This window comes from Pleurodeles waltl, chromosome 2_1 (assembly GCF_031143425.1).
Source record: "Pleurodeles waltl isolate 20211129_DDA chromosome 2_1, aPleWal1.hap1.20221129, whole genome shotgun sequence".
NCBI classification, from domain to species: Eukaryota; Metazoa; Chordata; class Amphibia; order Caudata; family Salamandridae; genus Pleurodeles; species Pleurodeles waltl.
In genome coordinates this window covers 681,281,858-681,304,635 of record NC_090438.1, presented here as the reverse complement: position 1 = coordinate 681,304,635, position 22,778 = coordinate 681,281,858, and the positions used below count along the sequence as shown (strand labels likewise).

The 22,778-nt window shown below is 44.9% G+C and overlaps 1 protein-coding gene across 3 annotated transcripts in view; it reads right to left on the bottom strand.

The window, feature by feature from the left end:
• PPP4R1 (protein phosphatase 4 regulatory subunit 1) overlaps positions 1-22,778 on the bottom strand; it is a 689,987-nt gene that overhangs the window by 18,881 nt on the left and 648,328 nt on the right. For all 3 annotated transcript variants that reach the window (XM_069216574.1, XM_069216564.1, XM_069216553.1), the window contains exon 19: positions 14,520-14,661. In XM_069216574.1, coding sequence (XP_069072675.1) covers positions 14,520-14,661 — 142 coding nt within the window. The remainder of the gene's footprint in view (positions 1-14,519; positions 14,662-22,778) is intronic.

Here is a 22,778-nt window from a genome sequence, read left to right as displayed (position 1 = left end):
TAATTGCTACTAAGAAAGCAACTTTCCAAGTTAGAAATTGAATCTTACACGAATGGATAGGTTCAAATGGTGGCCCTATTATTCTTTTGAGTACAATATTTAGATTCCAAGCAGGAACTGGGGGTTCTTGGTGGAATAATACGTTTTAGTCCTTCCATGAAGGCTTTAATAACTGGAACTCTAAAGAGAGAGAGAGGTATGTTGTATATTTTGCAAGTATGCTGATATGACAGTAAGATGAATTTTAATAGATGAGAAAGCTAAATTTGCCTTTTGTAAATGAAGGAGGTAGCATACAATATCTTGTATTGATGCTGTAAGTGGGTCAATATTTTTAGATTGACAGTAATAAACAAAATGTTCCCACTTGTTAGCATTGCATTGTCTAGTTGTAGGTTTGCTTGCTTGTTTGAGAACTTCCATAAATTCTAATGGAAGTTTCAAGTATCCAAATTCTATGACTTCAAGAACCAAATTGCTAAATTGAGAGCACAGGGATTGGGATGTCTGATTTGTCCTTTGTTTTGTGTTAACAAATCCGGTCTGTTTGGAAGTTTGCAGTGTGGTACTACTGAAACATCTAGGAGTGTTGTGTACCAATATTGTCGTGCCCACGTGGGGACAATGAGTATCATGGTGAGAGAAGTTTGACACAGTTTGTTGACCAGAAATGGAATTAGCGAGAGAGGGGGAAAAGCGTAAGCAAATATCGCTGACTAGTTGATCCATAGAGCATTGCCCTTGGACAGAGGGTGTGGGTGCCTGGAAGCAAAGTTTTGGCATTTTCCGGTTTCGCTTGTTGCGAATGGGTCTATTTCTGGTCTCCCCCAATTTTGAAAGCACTGTTGAAGTACCTGAGAGTGAATCTCCCATTCGTGTATCTGTTGGTGTGTCCTGCTTAGATCCGCTAGCTGATTGTGTATTCCTGGGATATATTCTGCTAGTAAGTGAATGTGATTGTGAATTGCCCATTTCCAAACTGTTTGGGCTAGAAGGGACAGTTGAGATGAATATGTCCCCCCCTTGTTTCTTCAGATAATACATGGTTGTCATATTGTCTGTTTTTATCAAGACAGTTTTGTGTTTGAGAAGGGGTTGAAACGCTTTTAGGGCAAGGAACACAGCTAATAATTCTAAGTGGTTTATGTGATAAGTTAACTGTTTTGATTTCCATTCCCCTTGTATGATAAGGGTGCTGAGATGAGCTCCCAAACCCATCATTGATGCATCTGTTATTGTGGTCTGGGGCACAGGGTCCTGAAATGACCGCCCCTTTATTAAATTGCTGTGATTCCACCACTGAAGGGACTTGTGCGTCTGGCGGTCTAACAACATTAGATCTTGCAATTGACCCTGTGCTTGAGACCATTGTTGTGAGAGACACTGCTGTAGTGTTCTCATATTTAATCTTGCATGCAGTACTATTGCTATGCAGGATGCCATCATTCCCAATAGTCTCATGATAAACCTTACTGTGTATTGTTGATTTGGCTGCATTTGTGGTATGAGGTTTTGGAAAGCTTGTACCCTTTGTGTATTTGGATAGGCTAAGGCTTTTTGTGTATTGAGAATAGCACCTAGGTAAGGTTGAACCTGTGCTGGTTGAAGATTAGATTTTTGGTAATTGATAGTGAACCCTAATGTGTGTAGGGTTTCTATTGTGTATTGAGTGTGTTGTTGACATTGTGTAATGTTGCTTGATTTTATTGGCCAATCACATAGATAAGGAAAGACATGTATGTGTTGTCTTCTTAGGTAAGCTGCTACTACCGCTAGACATTTTGTGAATACTCTTGGAGCTGTTATGCCGAATGGTAGAACTTTTAATTGGTAGTGGTTTTCCGCTATCACAAACCTTAGGTATTTTCGGTGAGCTGGATGTATGGGGATATTAAAATATGCATCTTTTAGATCTAATTCAGTCATGTAATCTTATTTTTGTAGTAGTGGCATGACGTCCTGCAGAGTCATCATGTGAAAGCGTTCTGACAGGATATATAGATTTAGTGGTCTGAGATCTAGAATGGGTATGAGAGTGACATCCTTTTTGGGAATGAGAAAGTAGATTGAGTATAACCCTGTTCCGTGTTGAGATTTTGGGACTAATTCTATTGCCTCTTTTAGTAGTAGCGATTGTACTTCTTGTTGTAACAGAACGTGGTGTTCTGGAGACAGCCTGTGATAACGAGACAGGATGTCTGGAGGGGTAGAAATCAATTCTAGGCAATAACTATTGCAGATAATTGAAATTACCCATTAGTCTGTGGTGATATTTTGACATTGGGAATGGAATTGCTACAGTCTGCCCCCCACAGGATTGTGGTAAGCTTTTTGAGGCCTGAAATTTGCGTCTGGCTCTGAAGTGTTGGCCTCTATAAGAGCCTCTAAATCCCCCACTCTGGTATTGTTGGCCTTTTTAGGTTGGGCGGTAGAAGCATCTGTAGATTGGGGCTTGAATCCTCATCTAAATTGTTGTTTACGAAAGGAGTCTCTATAAAGGTGTTGTGTATAGGGCTCCTATTGCTTTAGCAGTGTCTGAATATTTCCTGAGTTTCTCGATTGTGGTGTCAACCTCAGGACCAAACCGGTGTTTCTTGTCGAATGACCTATTAGTACTGCCTGTTGTATTTCTGGTTTGAATTCAGAAGATCTTAACCATGCATGTCTGCATATGGTTATAGCAGTGTTTACGCTCCTAGCTGCTGTATCTGCAGCATCAAGAGCAGACCTTATCTGATTGTTGCTTATTGCCTGACCTTCTTCAACAATTTGTTGAGCCCTCTTCTGATGTTCTTTTGGCAGGTGTTGTAATAATTCCTGCATTTCGTCCCAGTGTGCCCTATCATATCTGGCTAGCAAGGCTTGTGAATTGGCAATGTACCATTTGTTAGCTGCCTGTGTAGCTACCCTCTTGCCAGCAGCATCAAACTTCCTGCTTTGTCAGGGGGAGGGGTATCCCCTGACGATTGCCTATTGGCCCTTTTCTGGCAGCACTGACAACAACAGAGTCTGGATGTACCTGATGTGTGATGTAAGCTGGCTCTGTAGGTGCAGGCTTGTATTTTTTTATCTATATGTGGTATTAAAATTCTAGCCTTAACAGGTTCCTTAAATATCTCACCTGCATGCCTGATCATGCCAGGCAGCATTGGTAGGCACTGGTAACGTGAATGCGTGGAGAATAGTGTATTGAAGAGTTAATCCTTTTAATGGCTCACTATGCATAAGTATCCCATGGTACGCAGCTGTCCTAGAGATGACCTGTGTGTGTGCAGTTGTATCCTCTGGTGGCGAAGGTTTTGAAAGATAGAGTTCTGGATCGTTTATTGGTATGATCTGGATCATACAGACCCCAAGGATCAATTGTATCACCATGCGAATAAGTGTGAGTGAGTTGGTCAAGGCAATAGTGGTGGGCTAACAGGTGGTGGTAAAAAAAAGTTGTGGTGAATGTGGTGGAGAATTTTGCAAGGGTAATGGCTTCTCCTTCCTTTTAAAAATCTTTGCTGGTGGTGAAGTATCAAGATGTTCTTGAAAAGGCAACTTTCTTTTTGCTTGTGGAGGAGGTGGAGCAATGGTCCTCCCAGTCTCTTTGTGAATATAAATCCTTGACTGTTTTTTATCCATGATTTCAAGAATAGGTTGAATGTCAGAGTCTTCAGAAATATATTCTGATGTTTTTGGTGATTTAGAGGACTGTTCATCAAATGCCTTTGAGCTCTACTTTAATCGGCTCTAAAGTCCTTGTTCCTCTGTATATGAATATTTTTTCAGCTCCGAAGTTGACAACTTTTTCAGTTCTGAAAATACAGCCTGTTTCAGCTCCGAAGCAGGACGCCCAGGTTTCGACTCCTAAGAGTGTGGACGTTGACTAGGCTCGGATGTGGAGCTTTTGATAGATTTGCTAAACTCCGGTATTGAAGCTGGTGTGGCCTTTTTCGGTGCCGAACCCGAAGGTCGGTCACCAATTATTTTCTTTCGGGTTGAACCACGGCTCTCTGGCAGTGGTGCACCCAAGGCCTTTGATGGTTTTTAGGAGTGGGCGTAGGGGCAGTCTAACTCACGTGCTGACCGGCAGCGATGAGTTGGCTATCTTCCTCCGAGTCTTCTTCAGAGCCGGTGTCCTGAATGGAAACTGCCGTCTGGGCCTGTTCCTCCTCAACGGTGTCGACGTATTTTGTAGTCTTCTACGCCATTTCCAGTCTTCTGATTCTCCGGTCACGCATTGTTTTCTCCGACCGGAACGACCGACAGGCTTCACAATCTTCTTCTCAATGGTCGAGCGAGAGAGACAGAGATTACATACCACGTGTTGATCTGTTTCGCATGGCATTGAGGACAGCATTGGAATGGAGTCCGATCCATCAGGCTTCGGCGTGGTGGGCCCGAGCTGGGCGTGATCTGTTTTTTGACGGTACTATCTGCTCGACTATAGATGGAAACGATACAGACGGTCAAAGAAAGTTATATAAAGTTTCCGATTTGAAAACCTTGGAGCGAGAAGAAACACATCCGAACCGGACAGCAGAAAGAAAACAATCTAACAAAGGAGTCGATGCCCATGCGCACTATGACTGGGAGGAGGAGTCACTCGATCCCATGACTAAAAAAAAAGACTCCTTTGAAGAAAATGAAGAAAAACTACTTGTAACACTCCGAGCCAAACACTAGATGGCGGAAGCTATGCATAGCATGTGTATCTGCACCTACACATGCCAAACATATATAAATTTATATTCATTTGAAAATGACTAATTTACTATATTCATAAATTTTTTAAATGAGATATTGCCAAAACCTTACTAAAAAAAAATTCTTAAAATTATTAACTTTAAACAATTCATCAATTTACATTTAATCAAATTGTGATATTTTAATTCCAAATCTAAATATAGTTTATATTAACAATTAATTACATTTTTATTAAAAAAAAACTTTACATTTTTCAATGTATCCTTTAGGTACCCTAAAAACCTTTAACCCTAAGTGCACTACCCACCCCGGACACCAAAAAGGGAAAATAATTTGTTGTTAATTATAATTACATACTGAATGAAAAGAATAGAAGAGAGGGTAAGAAAGGGGGTGGGATGGCAGGGATTGTGATCATAAGAAAACAAGTTACTTACCTGTAACTACAGTTATCCAGTATTGGTATCTTTCATAAATTCACATGCTTGAATCAACCCCGTCGTCGAAGTGGGAGTCCCACAGTACATAAAATAGCAATAGTTAACAAATATTATTTTTTTTTGCCATAGGCTATAATGGAGACAGCAATTGCTCCCATAGCCTATCCATGTCCTTTTATGAAAGGACCCAAACCTGCCTGCTGTCCAATCAGGCACCAGCACCCTCTAGAACCTTCTCCAGAGAAGCTCCCTTCCTCAGATTTTCCAGCACAAGAGTGAAAAATTATAACCTGAGAGGAAATGCGAGGATCAAAGGGGAGGAGGGTGGGTCGCATGTGAATTTATGAAAAATACCAATACTGGATAACTGTAGTTACAGGTAAGTAACTTGTTTTCTTATCCAGTATTGGATCTTTCATAAATTCACATGCTTGAATCTGAATAGACAGCAGTATGGTTGATAAACATTGTATCCAACGTGGTTGGAGGGTGCGAGCATGAAGACCCTCTATCTCCAATATAAATAGTTAACTCATACATTTCTCATCGTGAGCTTCGAAGGAACAGATACCTTTAAGTACATGTACACATACACTGAAATTCATGTTGTAAATGCCGATATATATATATATATATATATACATACACATTACATATTCATATGGAAGCATAATAGAAATCATGGTTATCTGCATTTCAAACAATTTGTCTATAACTAAGGAAAGGTCTCACCTTAATGAAAGAGATGGCGTAGAACAGCTTGTCCTACTAGAGAGTCGGTTCTTTGTGATGACTCCAAACAATAGTGCTGCGTAAAGGAGTGCGTAGTTTACAATGTCGCAGCCTGGCTTATTTTATCAAGGGCAATACCTTGAAACAAAGCAGCCGATGTGGAAACTGCTCTCGTGGAGTGGGCTCTCGGGCGCCTAGTCAGCGGTCTTCCTGCCTTGGTGTGACAGAACTGGATTGTCAAGGAAATCCATCGGGCTATAGTGGCCTTGGTTACTCCCGTTCCCTGTCGTCCAAGAGAGTAAGATACTAGGAGTTGGTCTGATTTTCTGATTTGTTTGGTACGTTGAAGATAGAATTTTAGGCATTGTTTGATGTCCAAAGAGTGTAGAGTTTTCTCTGCAATTGTAGTAGGGTTTGGAAAAAAGGTTCATAGAATAACAGGTTCATTGAGGTGGAACGAAGATGGAACCTTGGGAATGTATTTGGGATTGGTTCTGAGCATAACGAAGTCTTCAGAGAAAACTAAAAAGGGTTCTTTAGTAGTGAACGCCTGTATATCACTGACTCTCCTGGTAGAGGTGAGAGCGAGCAAGGTTGCCCCTTTCCAAGTGATGTACTTGAGCTCCACCCTATGAATGGGCTCAAAAGGAGCTTTCATGAGCTGGGAAAGGACAATATTAAGATGCCACTCTGGCGGAGGTAACCGTACCGGGGGGAAAGTCGGAAAAGCCCTTTCATAAACTGTTTGATGACTCTGGATGAGCCGATAGATGGTATCTCAGCCGATCGCCTGTATGAGGCTATAGCTGCTAGGTGAATCTTGACTGATGCATGGGAAAGACCAGCTTTGGATAGAGAGAGCAGGTAAGAAAGAATTTGCTCAGGGTTAATTTGAAATGGGTGAAAATTGTTCTGAGAGCACCAAACACAAAATCTCTTCCACTTGAGTTTGTACGTCTTGTTCGTGCTCTCTGCTCGTGCCTTAGATAATATAAGTCTACATTCTTGATCGATGTTCATATCTTGAAACTCTCTGTACTAAGGGGCCAAGCATGCAATTGTAGTGAAGTTGGGTCGGGATGTAGGATGAGACCCTGATTCTTTGTTAGAAGATTGTGGTTGCAAGGAAGGCGGACTGGATTGGCCACGGACCGGAGTAGGAGCTCCGTGTACCAGTACTGCCTGGGCCATTTGGGGGCTATAAGAATGATCCTGCAGCATTCGGTCTTCATTTTCCTGAGGAGCCTGGGAATCAGTGGGATGGGGGGAAAAGCGTATGCAAAGATTCCAGACCATCTCATCAAAAGAGCATTTCCCCAGGACCCCGGGAGTGGGTATCGACTGGCGTAAAACTGGCATTTGGAGTTCAGATTGGTGGCAAACAAGTCTAGGATCGGCCGACCCCATCGTTGGAAGATGCCCTTGAGTATGTTCTGGTTGAGTTCCCACTCGTGGCAGTTGTCGTCCGTCCTGCTGAGAGAGTCCGCTAGAGCGTTGTTGACCCCAGCCAGGTGCTCCGCCCTGAGGCGGACGTTGTTCAGTGTGAGCCAGTTCTAAAGAGACTGAGCTTCTCTTGAGAGGGAGAGGGATCCTGTTCCTCCCTGCTTGTTGATGTAAAACATACTTGTTGTGTTGTCCGTTCTGACTAACACTGATGATCCTGCGATGCGTGGCAGAAAAGCCTTGAGCGTGAGATGAATCGCCTTCAGCTCTAACAGGTTTATGTGCATCTCTTTTTGAAGCTTGGACCATCTGCCTTGAATGCGCATGTCCTGTAAGTGGCCTCCCCATCCTTCCAAGGAGGCGTCCGTGGTGATGACAGTCTGTTATTGGTGCTAGAAAAGTAAGCCCTTGGGAGAGGTGGTTGGTGTGAGACCACCATTTTAACGCCTGCCGAATTTTTGGTGTGATAGTTATTAAGTCGTCGAAGGACCCTTGCGACTGGGTCCATTGAAGCTGCAGTTCTTCTTGCAGCGGCCTCTATTTGAGTCTTGCTAGCCGTACTAGGACTATGGCTGAGGAAATCATGCCCAGGAGCGACTTGAACAGTCGTACTGAAACGCACTCTTTTGCGGAGATTCTGACAGCTAAGTGGGTCAGCTTCTGCTGCCTTGCTAGAGTGAGATATGCCTTGTTTTGGATAGTGTCTAATTCTGCTCCCAGGAAAACTCTCCTGCATGAGGGAAGCACAACTGACTTCTGTAGGTTCACTGTTAGACCCAAACTGTGGAATAGTTTTAGACAGCCGTTTGTCACTTTGGAAGCTAGTAGAGATGACAGAGCTTTTATGAGCCAGTCGTCCAGGTATGGGAACACCTGGAAACCCTTGTTTCTGAGGAAGCCTGCGACCGGGGCAAGGCATTTCGTGAAGATTCTTGGAGCTGATCTGAGACCAAATGGTAGGACTTTGAACTGATATTGGGCACCGGCTACTGTAAATCGGAGATATTTGCGATGTTTTCGGTGTATTGGTATGTGAAAGTAGGCGTCCTGGAGATCTAGAGGTGTCATAAAATCTCCAGGATTGAGGAGGTGCAGGATATCTGACAGTGTGATCATCCGGAAAGATTGCTTCCGAAGGAACTTGTAGAGTTTCCTGAGGTCTAGTATAGGACGCCACTCCCCTGACTTCTTCCTTATGAGGAAAAACCGGGAGTAGAATCCGAGACCCCATTGTTGTACAGGAACTGCCTCTATAGCTCCTTTGGCAAGAAGGCTGAATACCTCCCCTTGAAGCAGACGAAGATGGAGAGATCTGCCTGATGGTGGTGAATGATGCGGTGGCTTTTGTGTGAATTCCAGGGTATGACCTCTTGTCACTATATCCAGCACCCATCTATCTGATGTTATTTTCTTCCACTCTTGGATGAAGTTGGAAATATTTGCTGATGTTGCGGGCATTGGGGGAGCATAGCCGGTGCCTGTAGAAGATCATTGTTTTCTGGGTTGATCTCTGGATTGTGAACCCTGTCTTCGTTTACCTCCTTGTCTGGTATAGGAAGCAGTCGATGATTGCCTGTACTGTTGGTGGTAGGAAGGCCTATACTGGGATTGCTGGTATTGCCTGTGGAAGGAACCTCGAAATGAGGTGAAACCTCTTCCTCTAGCACCCCGAAAGGGCTGTTTCCGATACTGCAGGGTACCCAGTGACTTGGCAGTGTCCGTGTCAGTCTTGATGGCGTGGAGCGCGTCATCTACATGTTTGCCAAATAGAGATTCGCCATCGTAGGGCATGTCTAGGATCCGGGACTGCACTTCTGGCCTGAAAGATGTGGCTTTGAGCCAACCTTGCCGGTGTAAGACCGCGGCACCTGCTAGTTGGCGAAAACCCGTAGAGGCTATGTCAAGAGCGCAGTCGATAATTTCTTCCGACGTACGCTCACGCTCTTGGAGGATCTTACGTGCCTCTGCTTGCTTACTTTCTGGGATGAGGTCCAAGAAAGGTTGCATGTCGGACCACATTTGGCGGTCATTCAGTGATTGCAGACATGGAGGAGAATCTTTTGCCTATCTCGTCCAATCTCCATCCTTCTTTGTCTGGAGGAGTAGAGATAGGTGTTGATGGGTTTTTGGTGCGCCTCTGAGCAGCCTGTGAGATCACCGAGTGAGGCTTTGGATGGCCAGTAAGGCATGCCGGAGAATCTTGGGTTGCCTTGTATTTCTTGTCCAGTTTTTGCAGAACTGGAGGAACTGTAGCCGGGTTTCGCATGATCTTTGTACCTTCACTCCATATGGAATCAATAATCGGAATGGACCGTACAGACTTCCGTGATTGCTCCTTAAAATCATGTAGGAAACATTCCGACTGGGAGACAGATGTTGGACGGTGGAAGCGTACCGCGGCTCTGTCCATAAGATTATGGAAACCACCTATGTCCTCGGGTGGAGAATCAGAGGGGCGAGGAGGTGGTGGAGAAGGAGTGGGGGCTAAGTAATCATCCCATTCCTCAGTAGGATGTTGCGGAGTAGAAATTTCTCCTTCCTCTTCTTCCTCTTCCCCTGAAGTGGAACCTTCATCTCTAGGGGGTGCAGCTAACAACGAGTGGTATGTCAATCTTGGAGTAGCTGGAGGAGGGACATTGATTGGTGTCACCGGAGAAACTGGCACTGGTGGCTGATCTTCTGCTGCCAGTGGGAACCTTCTCCTATAATTCTGTAGCATAGATTGTAAATCCTGGATTAAGGAGGAAGGCATCTGTATAGAGTCTCTATGCTGAGGCTCTCTTGGTTGGTAATATTGTTCCTGATGAGAGTAGTATGGTTGGTATTGGTCATACTCATCCTCGTCATCTTCATCTTGGTACTTGACGTGGAGCTGTGAGGGGCTGTGTGCATCTCCGAATGGACCTTCATCAGATTCCTCCCAGTCAAGAAGATGACTGGGTACTAAAGTCGACACTTTGTTTGGAGATGTGTATATAGGATAAATGTCCGGTGTGGGCAGAGATGTGATCCTGACCATGGCTCGGAGATCTGGAGACCTGGAAGAGGCAGGAGTCGCCTCTATCTGTCTAATAGGCACCAGTGCTGTCGATGAAGTCGTGGACGGTACAGATTTTTCCATCAACGACGGTCTCGTTGACGATGGTCTTGTGGACAGTAGTGTCTTCGTCGACGGTAGTGTCTTCGTCGACTGTGACTTCTTTGACGGTGAAACAGCCGATGACATTGGCGTTGCTGACGTTATAGTCGACGGGGCAGTCGTCGACGGTGTTATAAACGACAATGTTTTTGTCACCGATGGTGTACTCATCGACGGAGGCTTAAGTGAGGGGATAGGAGCCCTTACCGTCGATGTTAAAGTAGTCGATGCTAGGACTCCTTCTTCTGAAGAGGAGAGGAAGGCTCAGAGGAGACTGAAGTCTGTAAGCCCTTCCCATGATGTGATTTCTGCCTCTTCCTAGATTTTTCTGTGTGGCCCAGGTCCTCAGATTTGGACCTTTTGTGTGGCCTCTCTGACCCACTCTCCACACCTGAAGTACAGGATTTTGCCTGTAACCATGTCAGGAGCCTGCCCTCACGGTCTCTGAGGGTCTTTGTGGAGAAGGTGCGACATATCTTGCAGTCCTTAACCAGGTGTTGTGGGTAGAGACAATACAAGCAGTCTTTATGTGGGTCATCCACATGGAGCCTTTTCTTTCCACAGGTCTTGCAAGGGCGGAAAAGGCCTTTTCTAGAAGAATCCAACATATTTTCAACTCTTTTTGAGAGAAAATGTTCTGAAGTAGAAGAAAAACTGAGCAGAGCTCAGGGAGACTCCCTTCACACGACGTGCGGTAGAAATTCTGAGGAAGGGAGCTTCTCTGGAGAAGGTTCTAGAGGGTGCTGGTGCCTGACTGGACAGCAGGCAGGTTTGGGTCCTTTCATAAAAGGACATGGATAGGCTTTGGGAGCAATTGCTATCTCCATTATAGCCTATGGCAAAAAAAAACATTTATTTGTTAACTATTGCTATTTTATGTACCGTGGGACTCCCACTTCGACGACGGGATGATTCAAGCATGTGAATTTATGAAAGATCCAATACTGGATAAATTTAAAACCTCATTGTTTCCATTTGACCTCATAACAGATGTTGATGTTTAACACTCAAAATCGAGTTAACACATAAGACGCTGATCTGTTTACTTACCTACCAGGCCCTCAACAATTGTCAACAATAGAGTGCCTTCTCTCAACAAATTTTATAACGTCATTTGCCCCCTATTAGTAGAATATTCTCAAATACTATTAAGTGGAAACTTGAATTATTGGGCTAACAATGACAATATGAGCCAGAAATGCTGGAATGTATTGAGGTCATAAATGGTTTAAAACTAAACCAGCACATATCAGGCCCTACTCATGTTAAAGACCACTGTACTGAGCTGGTGTAGATGCTTAATATCTACTTAACTAAGCTGGAGGTTGCCCGAAGTACTTCGTATGACCTTCACACGTTTAAGCTTAAGTTACCTGTTCCACCACAGAGTAAGATTAGTAAAACAAAGTACAAATGTCTCAGGAAATGACATCTAGTAAAGAATGTAAACAAAAGAAGTATGCTGCTTACTTTTACTCCTCTAAGCCAGATGTAAATCTGGTTGAGGAAGATTTAAATTAATGACGGGTAGCGGATATCAACCAACATGCTCCACAAATAAAATCCAGAGTAACTATGCAGACAAAACCAGTCCTAAACATTTGCAAGTTGTAAGTTTGAACGTCAATGATTAAGAGATTATTCCTTTAATGATAGTAATATGTACAAAAATGGGATGACTGAATACGAAGCACAATTGATACAAACCAAAGCCCCTTTTCACCTAGAAACTTCTAGAATCCCCTAACAAACAAGAATATATCTTTAAACAGTGAAGGACCTCTTGGTCCTAGACAGAATCACTCAGAAAATCGCTCCAGCACAAGAATTTTGTGCTTTGTTGAATAGGTATTTTATAATAAAATAAAGATGAAACACAGTATCATCAACAGACACACAAACTCCAGCACCATCACTCCCCCACTATTGTCAGATAAGAAGCCTACTACAATATATGCTTTTCTCCAAACTAATTTAGAACAATTTATTTCTCTGATGCCAAAATTAAAATCTGGTTCCCTTTAGACACATGCCTCCTGCAAACTGTAAAACTTTTCTTACCTAAAATCCTAAGCCCTTCACAATACTTAATGAATTAAACCCTTTCTTAGTACCAACCTCATTCATAGATACATTTGTTCTGAAGAACTCATGATTGAGAAACTTCAGCACGCCTTCATACGATCGAGCACTATTGTAACACAAAGAAATGTTAATCTCTGTGTGAGACTAACAGACAGATGGTGGAGGCCACATACTTTCCAGTCCCTGCCACACTGCGCTCTATGCCATTCTGCACCACTCTATTATATGCCCATACTCTATGCCACTACACTCTACCCTGCACCACTCCATGCCACTTCACTCTACTCTGAAACAATCTACTCCAGGCCACTGCACTATGTGCCACTGCAGTCGCCACCACTTTACTCCACTCTATGCTCCACCACTCTATTCTACACCACTCTATGCCACTGCCCTCTACTCTAAAACACTGCTCTCTATGCCAATGCACTCAACACCACTACCCTCAAAACCGATGCACTACGCCAACTACTCTACACCACTGTACTCTATTCTACAACACTCTACGCTAGGGGGTTCTTAACCTTTTGACCCCACTGACTCATTACTGGACTCTGGGGCCCCCACTGACTCATTACTGAAAGCCAGGGACTATCGGCCTAAGCAAATTATATGATTTGAACTTCAAAATGATACCAAAAAAATAAATACTAAAAACACGTATACACCACACATGAATGCTCAAAAATTTAAATATTATGTGTACTTCACAATCAACTATCGAAAAAGTTTTCACATTTTCAATTTTACTTCTATATGTGTGTATACTTTATTAATTGCATTGCATTAATTTTAATAGTATTTAATTTTGCAAAACAGCTGCGGACACTGAGTAGGCTTCACGGACCCTAGGGGTACTTGGACCACAGGTTAAGAACCAGTGCTCTACAGCACTCAACACCACTGAACTCGACATCATTGCAATCTATGCCACTCTATTCTACTCTGCACCACTGTACTCTACACCACTGCTCTCTGCACCACTCAACTCTATCACACCACACCGTTCTAATCTATTCTGCACCACTGCAAGACACACCACTTCACTCTACACTACTCCACCCAACCCTGCACCACTCCACCCTACACCACTAAATCCTACGCCACTTCATTCTACTCTGAAACAATCTTCTCTATGTCCCTGCAATCCACTCTGCACAACTTTACTCAAAATCAATGCACTCTGCACCACTGTACTTTACACCACTTCACTCAAGGCCATTCTACGATACTCCACTCAATGACACTGCTCTGTTAAACTCTACTCCATAACACTACTCCACGACAAAGTACATAACTCCCTCTATGCCACTCCACTCTGTTTTAGACCACTTCATGATACTCTATACAGTCCACTCACCTCTATGCCCTCCACAACACTATACATAACTTCACACCACCCCATGCCACTCAACTGCACTCTACACTACTACATTATACTCCACGCTTCTCTACTTTACAACACTTCATGCCAGTCTCCTTTACTCCATTAACGTTTAGCCATGCTGAACAGCACTATGCTGGTGTACAATATGGCTAAAACATTGGCAAAGCCAATAGCTCTTCTATAGGCGAGACCTTGTAGGTTTTGCCAGTGCTTGTTCTAACTGGCACATTCAGAAAATTTAAATAATAAGCCAAGCAATTTAGATTTTTGGTTCAAACGTAATTTCAATATAAAATGCAACTGCCTATCGATTAACAAAAGGATAAGCTATCACCTAATGGTGGATACATCCTAGATGTCTGCTTCAGCGCAAAAGCAGCATTGTTTTGTCTGGGATAAGGTTTAACACCATCAGACTATCTGATTTGGCAGCGCAATACATAGAATCCTACCCTCAAAGTGGACCTTAAAAAGGATTTCTAAAGGTCTACGTAAGGATGAAAAAATGATTAGTTAGATGTCTTTCAAAAACATAAACAAATAACAAAAAAATAGAATTCACAATGTGCCAAAAAGGAACAATACACGTAGCGTTACCTACCTTTTTCTAAAAGTGTTTGCTTCAATGTTTTTGCAAGAATAACTCGAACATTTGGAACAGTATCCGATGCCAAATGTAGCAAGTGCACCAAGAGATGTAGAGCAAACTGGTCTATGGGAAGGCAATCGTCTTCTATGATAGCCTGCAAGTGCAAAATAATGGAAGCTCAGAAAACACACAGTGTTGCTGCAGTCATTTCAGTCGATAAATAAATCTCAATTGTTGTTTTGGTTTTTGTCAGTGTTCTAGAAGCAGACAGATTAACCACAGAAATCAACTGCCAGACTAGCATTTATTATTTTTAAACATTTGCCATTTTAACAATGTTGTTAAAAAAATGAACATTTCTAAATATGCACAACTTACATGTAGCCGACTTTATAGTGTGCGCTTTAAACTGTGCAATACACTCACAACTTGTCCATACAAATGCCACTGTTTCATTTCTTTTATCAATGCAGTGTCCAATGCGTTAGTGGTCTGTTCCATTTTTTTTTTCTTTTCTTTTCTTTAGATACCATGGTCTGCTACATATTAACACTTCCACTTACATTTTTTGTTCTCTAGGGATTTTTTTTTAAACATCTCTTTATTAAAATTTTATGGAGAAGAGACAACAGCAAATGCCTTAATGCCTTGAACGCTGCAAGACTACGGTGATCCAGTGCGTTAGATGGACAGTAGCGTCCACAGCTGTTGATACAAGGTACAGATTACACACATTATAAATGGGAGGCCTGGGATCCTGGGTATAGAGAAGGAGTACCGCAGTATCAACGATAATGAACCCCTCCCAACAACATAACCTAAGCCGGTGAAAAACAGAACCAAAAGATCAATGTGTGCACAGCGTAAGAAGCAAATCATACTAGGCGAGGGGCATTCCTCTAATGGGGTCTAAAGTCCCTGAAGGGGGAAAGAAGAGGGATTTAATGGGGGAGAGAGGGTAGATGACCAGCATCCCAACCAAGAGGCGGGGGTCAATCAACAAGCTGAAGGGTTTTAAGTCTACGTGGTGTAAAGCATGTGAATTCCTACCTAAAAAAGTATTGTAGAAGAGGATGCTAAATACAGGTGCATTTCTACTCCTTATGGGTTACTCTGTGAGATAGCAATTCCATGGCAAGGACTTGCCACAGACGTGTGAAGCAGGTTGTTTCCAGTGTAGTGCAATAAGTTGCTTGGCAGCTCCCAACATATGGGAGATCAAGTGCCACTCCGCATGAGTCACAGCCTGCAAGGATTGGGGTTAAATCCCAAGTAGCACAGTCTTGTATGAATCTGGGATCGGGTAGCCTATTGTCCCCTTAATATGACTAAGAATTTCTTTCCAGAAGGTGGAAATGCCTGGACATGACCACCACATGTGTAGAAAGTCTCCGGTTGTTGAGGAACAACACTAACATAATGGGGAGGTTGAGGGAAAGATGTAATCGGGTAGGAGTGAGGTACCAGCGCGTCATAACTTTATATGCAGTTTCCCCATGATTCTCAGGAAATCACACCATAAGTGTTCTTAATATTTTGAGGGCAGTTTGCCTCTAATGCCAGTGTGATATTGTGATTGGTAGGGATGTGTATGGATAGGGAAGGAATGTTGGAGCACCTGATATGTGCATGAGATGAGCCCGCAATCAAGGCCTCGAAAGCAGTCAGTTTGCAGGTGGCTCCCTATGCATTAGATGGTGTGAGGTAAGGGGCTAGTGGCGTAGCTGAAAACACTGTAGTCCAGTGGATTCAGGAAGGTGGAACTCCTGGCAACATTGTTCGAATATCTTGAAGGATTCTCCCTCAAAGAGGTCCCTAAGAGTACGCCAGTCGCCCTCTCTCAAGTGGCTAGATGAGTGGTGCTGTAGTACAGGAGGAAAGTCTGGATTGCGCGCCAGAGGGGCGTTGGGTGAGGGAAAGCAAGTAAGGCTTGTTTTACCACAATTTTGTCCCATATTTGCAATACAGTATTTGTAGGAATGGCATGTCTGGGGAGTCACGCTCAGTCCCAGAGGGGCAACAGGCAACAGCACAATCCATATGCAACCAATGCTTATTGCATTTCCTCACTAACCACTCTGAGACAAAACAGAGATGTCCCATCCAGTAATATTCAAGGAGGTTAGGGCATCCCGACTGCCCCCGGTCTCGGGAAACATCAGCACTGTGTTGGAGAAGTGAGGGCGCTCCACCCCCAGCCATATACAAGAGTGGATGTCTCGCTGAAGGCGCAGGATCTGACCTGGGGAATCTGTGTAGGGAGGCACTGGAAGAGCGAGTATTTTTGACAAGAGGGACATCTTGACTGCATCACCCAGGAAGCTAAGGTTGGAGTGAGGCAGAGCCTACGTACTGGATGGCTCTAGGGGCCCGCTGGAAAGGTGTGAGGGATTGGACTGCCAGGAGATCTGTTAAGGGGATAGTTAGGTTCAGAGCCTGAGACTTGATCAGCTTGATCTTGAAGTGGGAGACTACCTCTAAAGTTTGGAGTATGTGGACAAGCGTCAGAAGGGATTTCTCCAGTTGAACGAGAGTCAGCAGAAAGTTGTCAGCAAATAAGGCAACCTTATGGGCACGTCCACCGAAGAGTATCCTCACTATATCCTCAGTTTTTCTAATGGCCGTCGCCAGGGGCTCCACCACTAATTCAAACAGAAGGAGGGACTGGGGCAGCCCTGTCTAGTACCCCTTGGCAAATGGATGGCCTGAGACAGACCTCTACTAACTCAAATTCTCGCGATAGGGGAGGCATAGGAGGCCATAATCCTGTCAATCATCACAGGATCTAATCCAATCTTCTGGTGTACAGCTTTTAAGAAGGGCCAACTGACTATCAAATACCTTTCCCCAGTCAAGCGAGAAAAGGCAAGCCGGGATGGCACATCAATGGGCTTTCTCAACTAGATGGCCGAAGTGGCGAATACTGTCTGCACCCTGCCTGCTGTGGATGAAACTGACTTGGACCGGATAGATAAGGCCCAGGAGATAGGGCTCTAGCCTATTAGCTAAGATTTTAGTATAGTTTTGCATCGGTATTCAGAAGCGCAATAGGGTCAAAAGAGGCACAAAGCGACGGGTCCTTGCCCAGTTTTGGGATTAGAGAGACCTCTGTCTTGGACATAGTGGGTGGGAGTCCAAAAGCAGCTGTGAAGTTGTTGATGATGGCTATTAGTTGATCTTGTAGTTGTGGAGGAAACTTGTGGTAAAAGGCTACAGGCAAGGCCATCTGGCCCAAGGGTCTTACCCTTCGGTAAAGTTTTCCAGGGCCTTCTGGAGCTCGTCAAAAGAGGTGGGGGCTTCTAGCAGTACCATGTGGGTCCCAATGGCACCCCATAAAGTAATTGGTGATGGCATCGGAGGGGGCCTCCTCGCTCATGTACAGAGCCTGACAGAAACTGTGGAATGCCTGTTTAGCAGTGTCAGAGGTGGTCCAGGATGTGAGCTTGGACTCTCTGTTGCTGAAGACTGCGTGCCAAAAAGTCCCTACCTTATTACCCACCCTTAATCCCCCCCCCCCCCATAGTAACTTTGTTTGAGCACAAGAAAGGTACGCTCCACCTTATTGGTGCAGTGCAAGCACAACTGGCACTGCAAGAGGGCGAGCTAGCATTTATTGTGCCTGGAAGGGGAGGCGATGTCATGTCGTTCCAGGTCTTTGACCTTTGCAGTTAGACCTGTCTCGACCAACCTGGTCTCTCACCTGGGCAATGGAAACAGAGGTAATCTCACCACTGATGGTAGCTTTAAACCCATCCCAGACTGTGTGCGCTGAGATGTCGGGGTGGGTGTTAGAGTCAAAGCAGTTTGTTATCGCAGTGCGGATTGCCTTACAACTTAACTTATCCATTAGCAGTGATAGATGCAGGCACCAGGGCGGGAAGGGAGGAGACCCATTCTCCCCCGCAACTATTCCATGTCAATTCCACATGTGCATGGTCAGAGATTGAGTTGTCACAAATGAGGGCGAAGTCTAGATTGCATAGTAGGGAGTGTGTGAGGAAAAAGTAGTCGATGTGCGAGTATAACTGATGAACATTGGAAAAGAATGAGAAATCTCTAATATCTTGGTGGCAGTCCCTCCAGGTGTCAACTACACCCAGATGTTATTTTGCACTTAAAAGTTGCTGACATGGCACCAGTTCCCTGGAAGATGGCTGCAATCTGATCCAGTGATGGGTCCCAGAGCAGGCTGAAGTGCCCACCCAGGATTATATCACCACCCTCTCTGGAAAGTTGACAGGAGTATCATCTCCGGGTGACATGCGGCCTAGATGAAGAGAAGTGCACATTAAGTACAACAATAACATCAGGCCAACTGGGCCTAAACAGTTGATCCAAAAGTGTTTGGGGACAGCGCATAACGACGGCTGACCAGAGGAAGTCACTCCCCAAGGATCTGGATTTGAGGGGCTGGCTGGCAGCAAATGTATGTCTGGGGCTCATCGGACCCCTGAGGCCCATGATAGCAGGGTCTGTGGAAGAATACAAAGTCAACCTGGCGATGCCTACATCCACCCTCCTGACTGAGAAGGGACAGCTTCGCTCGCCCCAACCAGAAGTCGAGTGGTGAGTAAGGCAGGCCCCAAAGACCAGGCTGTAGGTAAGGTCATCCGTCCGCAAATTCCTGAGCCGGCCAATGGTGTGTAATGTGGCAGGCTGTAGATGGTAGCCGTTCATCCCCTTATCAAGGGAGTAATGGAGAGCTGAAGTGGTGGGGCCCCAGGGGTACCTCTTTCATCTCAGTTGAGGACTACCTGGTTGGTAGCTGCGTCTTCTCACAGGAAAGTGAGAGAGAGATCCTTAGCCGTGGATCCAGGCATTGCCTTGATCGATTCGCCCGAGGCATGTCAGAGCACCCACTGGCAGATGGGGGCCTCCCGGGCCAGCTGCAGAGCCATAGGTTGTGTCATTCCCGGGTGGGGAAAGGCCTGGGGTAGGTGTAGGGAGGCAAAGCCATGCAGGCAGGAGTCCCAAGGCTGAAAGACAGGGTGCAGGGTTTAGTAGAGCTCACAACCCTTGGCTCAGACAACCCAGCAGGCCTAGACAGACCGATGTATGCCACATATAACACCTCAGGCAGGTCAGTCACTCCTACAGCCCACCAGTCATGATGCAAAGGCTGGTGCAGACACAAGCACCTATCAGGTCTCAAGCACAGGGCGCAAGCCCTAGGAGAGTCTCTCCAGCTCAAACAGGTTACTGAGTGTCTACTTGGGGCGTGTGCGATAGCAAGACAATGTCCGTGGGATTAGGCAAGTAGGCTTCAAATTTAACTATGGGACCCCACCAGTCACAGCAGGCCTCTGGCAGAGAGTGAGGGAGTACTCAGCTGGATCACAGTCAGATGGGCATAGCTCTTACTCTCTGCAGTCCCACGTTCCCCATGCAAATCCTTGGTGGGGATCAAGCTGTGACACTCGGCCACTTGTAAGTGACAGCTCCAGGGCTCAGACCGCAGTATACAGCTTCTTGGTGAGTGTAGGGGGGTAGGGCGGCAGCACACGCAGGGTCCGAGCTGGTCCCAAGCAGGCACACTCACCGCACAGACCCACAGGGGCCAGCCCAAATGCCTCCTGGCCTGGATGGTACACCAGGCTCTGCAAGGGTCTTCATGTGGCTGGCGTAGTCCAGAGAAGGTGGGGAACTATCCACAAATGCAGCAGATTACAGGGTAGTGTTGTAGGCCTCCAGGTTGGGGTAGGTTTGCAAGAGGTACGCTACTCACCCCCAGATCCGATCTCTCACAAAAGTCCAGAGGAGTGCAGTTTCGCACCTGTCCCAGTGTGGTAGCGCAGCAATCGGGTGCAGAGTCAAGTGCTGCTGCAGTCAGCGCAGCCCATGGTGAGCATCTCCAAACCCCAGGAAAGATGCCTGCTGCGGGGTCTGTGTTCCCGCTCCAGGCAGCACCACAGCCTATGCCACCTGCGTGTGTTACCAGCTGCCAGCGGATCTCTCCCGCAAACCCAGCTACAGTCCACAGACTAGCTGATCGCCAAGGTGGCGGAGGAGAGACCCTGATGCAGACAATCGCGTGGGAAAAGTCTCTGGGGTCAGGAGCACAAAGGAAAAGCACCCTACTCCATTTTGCATCAGGTCACGGCCACCCCGCAACCCTCAAAACTGGGATTTTTTTAAATTTTTTTTTAAGAACTCCTCCATGCTCCAGTCTAATTTCTATCTCAGTAAAACTTATGTTGACACAGTAGGGGAAGAATTGCTGATCAGAACCCTACTTGGAAATTTTCAAGGTCTTTCTGTCCCTTCACTAAGACACCGGCTGGACTCCCCACCACTTAACGGGAGATAAATGGTGGGCTTTCTACTTTAAAGGATTGACTCATCACAAGTCATCAGGATAGATCCCCATGTCCAAACGATGATCTTATCAGGTGTTGTAGGGAAATTTAAAAATGGCTGAATTGGGGATGCTTACAGGTTAAAGCCAAAAACAAACAAAGATCACTCATGGAAGCAAAGTTAAACTATTTCTTTCTTATCTCACTCGATTTAATTTAAAAAAACATGGTAAAAACCCTCTGGGTTTACCCTTAAGTACTCATCATAGACAACCAGTTGAATTATAATTATTAGGTGAGCGGAGAATGATTATCCATGTGATCCGTTTGTTGCTGCCATTTCATGGTGCAGGTTAAAGGATTATTATTGTCAGGTTTAATAGACTGGAGAGCTTTACCTACACCATCGTCAAGGATTCTCCATTGTGTGACATGTCTAGGATCCTACTCTGCACCTGTGGTCTGAGAGGCAGAACGTAATCAACCCTATCTGGGTAAGACAGTTGCACCTGCCAACTACCTAAATTGATGCACTGTCCACTGCTGTAGCAGTGATTGCAGAAACTGATTTTGTCCCACTAACTGAGCATTGCCTTTGATTCAGTTTTTATACTGTCAGGTAAGCGGTCAAGATAGCATCCCATATTATACCACATCTGACAGTCATACTGGGCAAGGTTTGCCAGTGTGTTGGCAGCCCTGATAGATACTGCCACCACTGTATAAAAACTTTCACCAATGTTAAGTTTTCTGCACTCTCCATCTGGTGACAGTCAGGTTTCTTGACCATCATTGGGCCGCCTGTATCTCCACTGAACCTGAACAGGGGCGACCAATGAAGCAAGCTAAGATATTTATGGGCACCTTGTCAAAGCTGGGGATCACCGCAACTATTTTGATTATTCTTGACTTTCAAGCCTTCTTTCCAAATGAACAAGTTACTTACCTCCGGTAACACCTTTTCTGGTAGATCTGCAGATTCCTCACTTTGTGAACTTGCCCCAAAAGCCAGACTGGTTCCGGAAACTTTTCAGCAATTCCCTTATGCGCTGATAGGTGGCACAGTGCGGCTCCACTTCAGATTCGCCTGCTCCGGATAGCACGTTGAAGCCCACATATAAATGCCACCTGTACGTGCTAATGTCAGTTTGTTTCTCATCTCTGTCCGCGCCAACAGGCATGGAACTATGGAAATCAGTGCAGCGTGCAGATGTTTTACATTTAACAAATCATTAAGAAACAGCATGAGTCAATTTCAGAGAACAGTAAAGAGTGTGAGTTGGTGAGGAATATGCTATTAAACAGAGTCTCAACCAGAAGACAAAGTTATTTTCCTTCGGTTTTGCTCTTTTTGATATCTAGCTTCGATTACTCATCTTTTTAATATTCTCCAAGTGTCAGACTGGATCCAGAAACTTCCCAGCAGTATCTATACGCTCTGATAAAGGTGCTGTGAGCCTCTACATTGACACTCCCACTTCGGAACTGACATGCAGAGCCTATATAGGCTGACCAGTGTGCAGATTCCTAGATTTAGTATTTTATTAAAGGACAGTCCAACCCCAGAACAGGGAGGATGGGAGGCTTGGTGAGGAATCTGCGGTTCAATAGAGATTCTACCAAAAAGAGATTAGCTAAGTAACTTGTTCTTTTGATAGAGACTTCTAGCCCCAGGTTCCTCACCTTTTGAATAGATACCAAAGCAGTACCTAACTGGAAGTGGGTCTGGGGATGGAATCAAACCAAAAAGTCCTGCAGGACCGAGCAAACAAAATGACACTCTCGACAAAACTATCAAGACTTAGTGAACAAATGGCGGGACGCCTATGAAGCTGACTGGCAAATGTACAGCACAGGGATTCCGCATGCCAATACAGTAGTAGCAGCTTTGGCCCTGGCAGAATGTGACCGCAGTCCCTATGGAGGGTATTTTTCAGAAAATGTGTATCAGATATTAATGCAGAGAATGATCCAG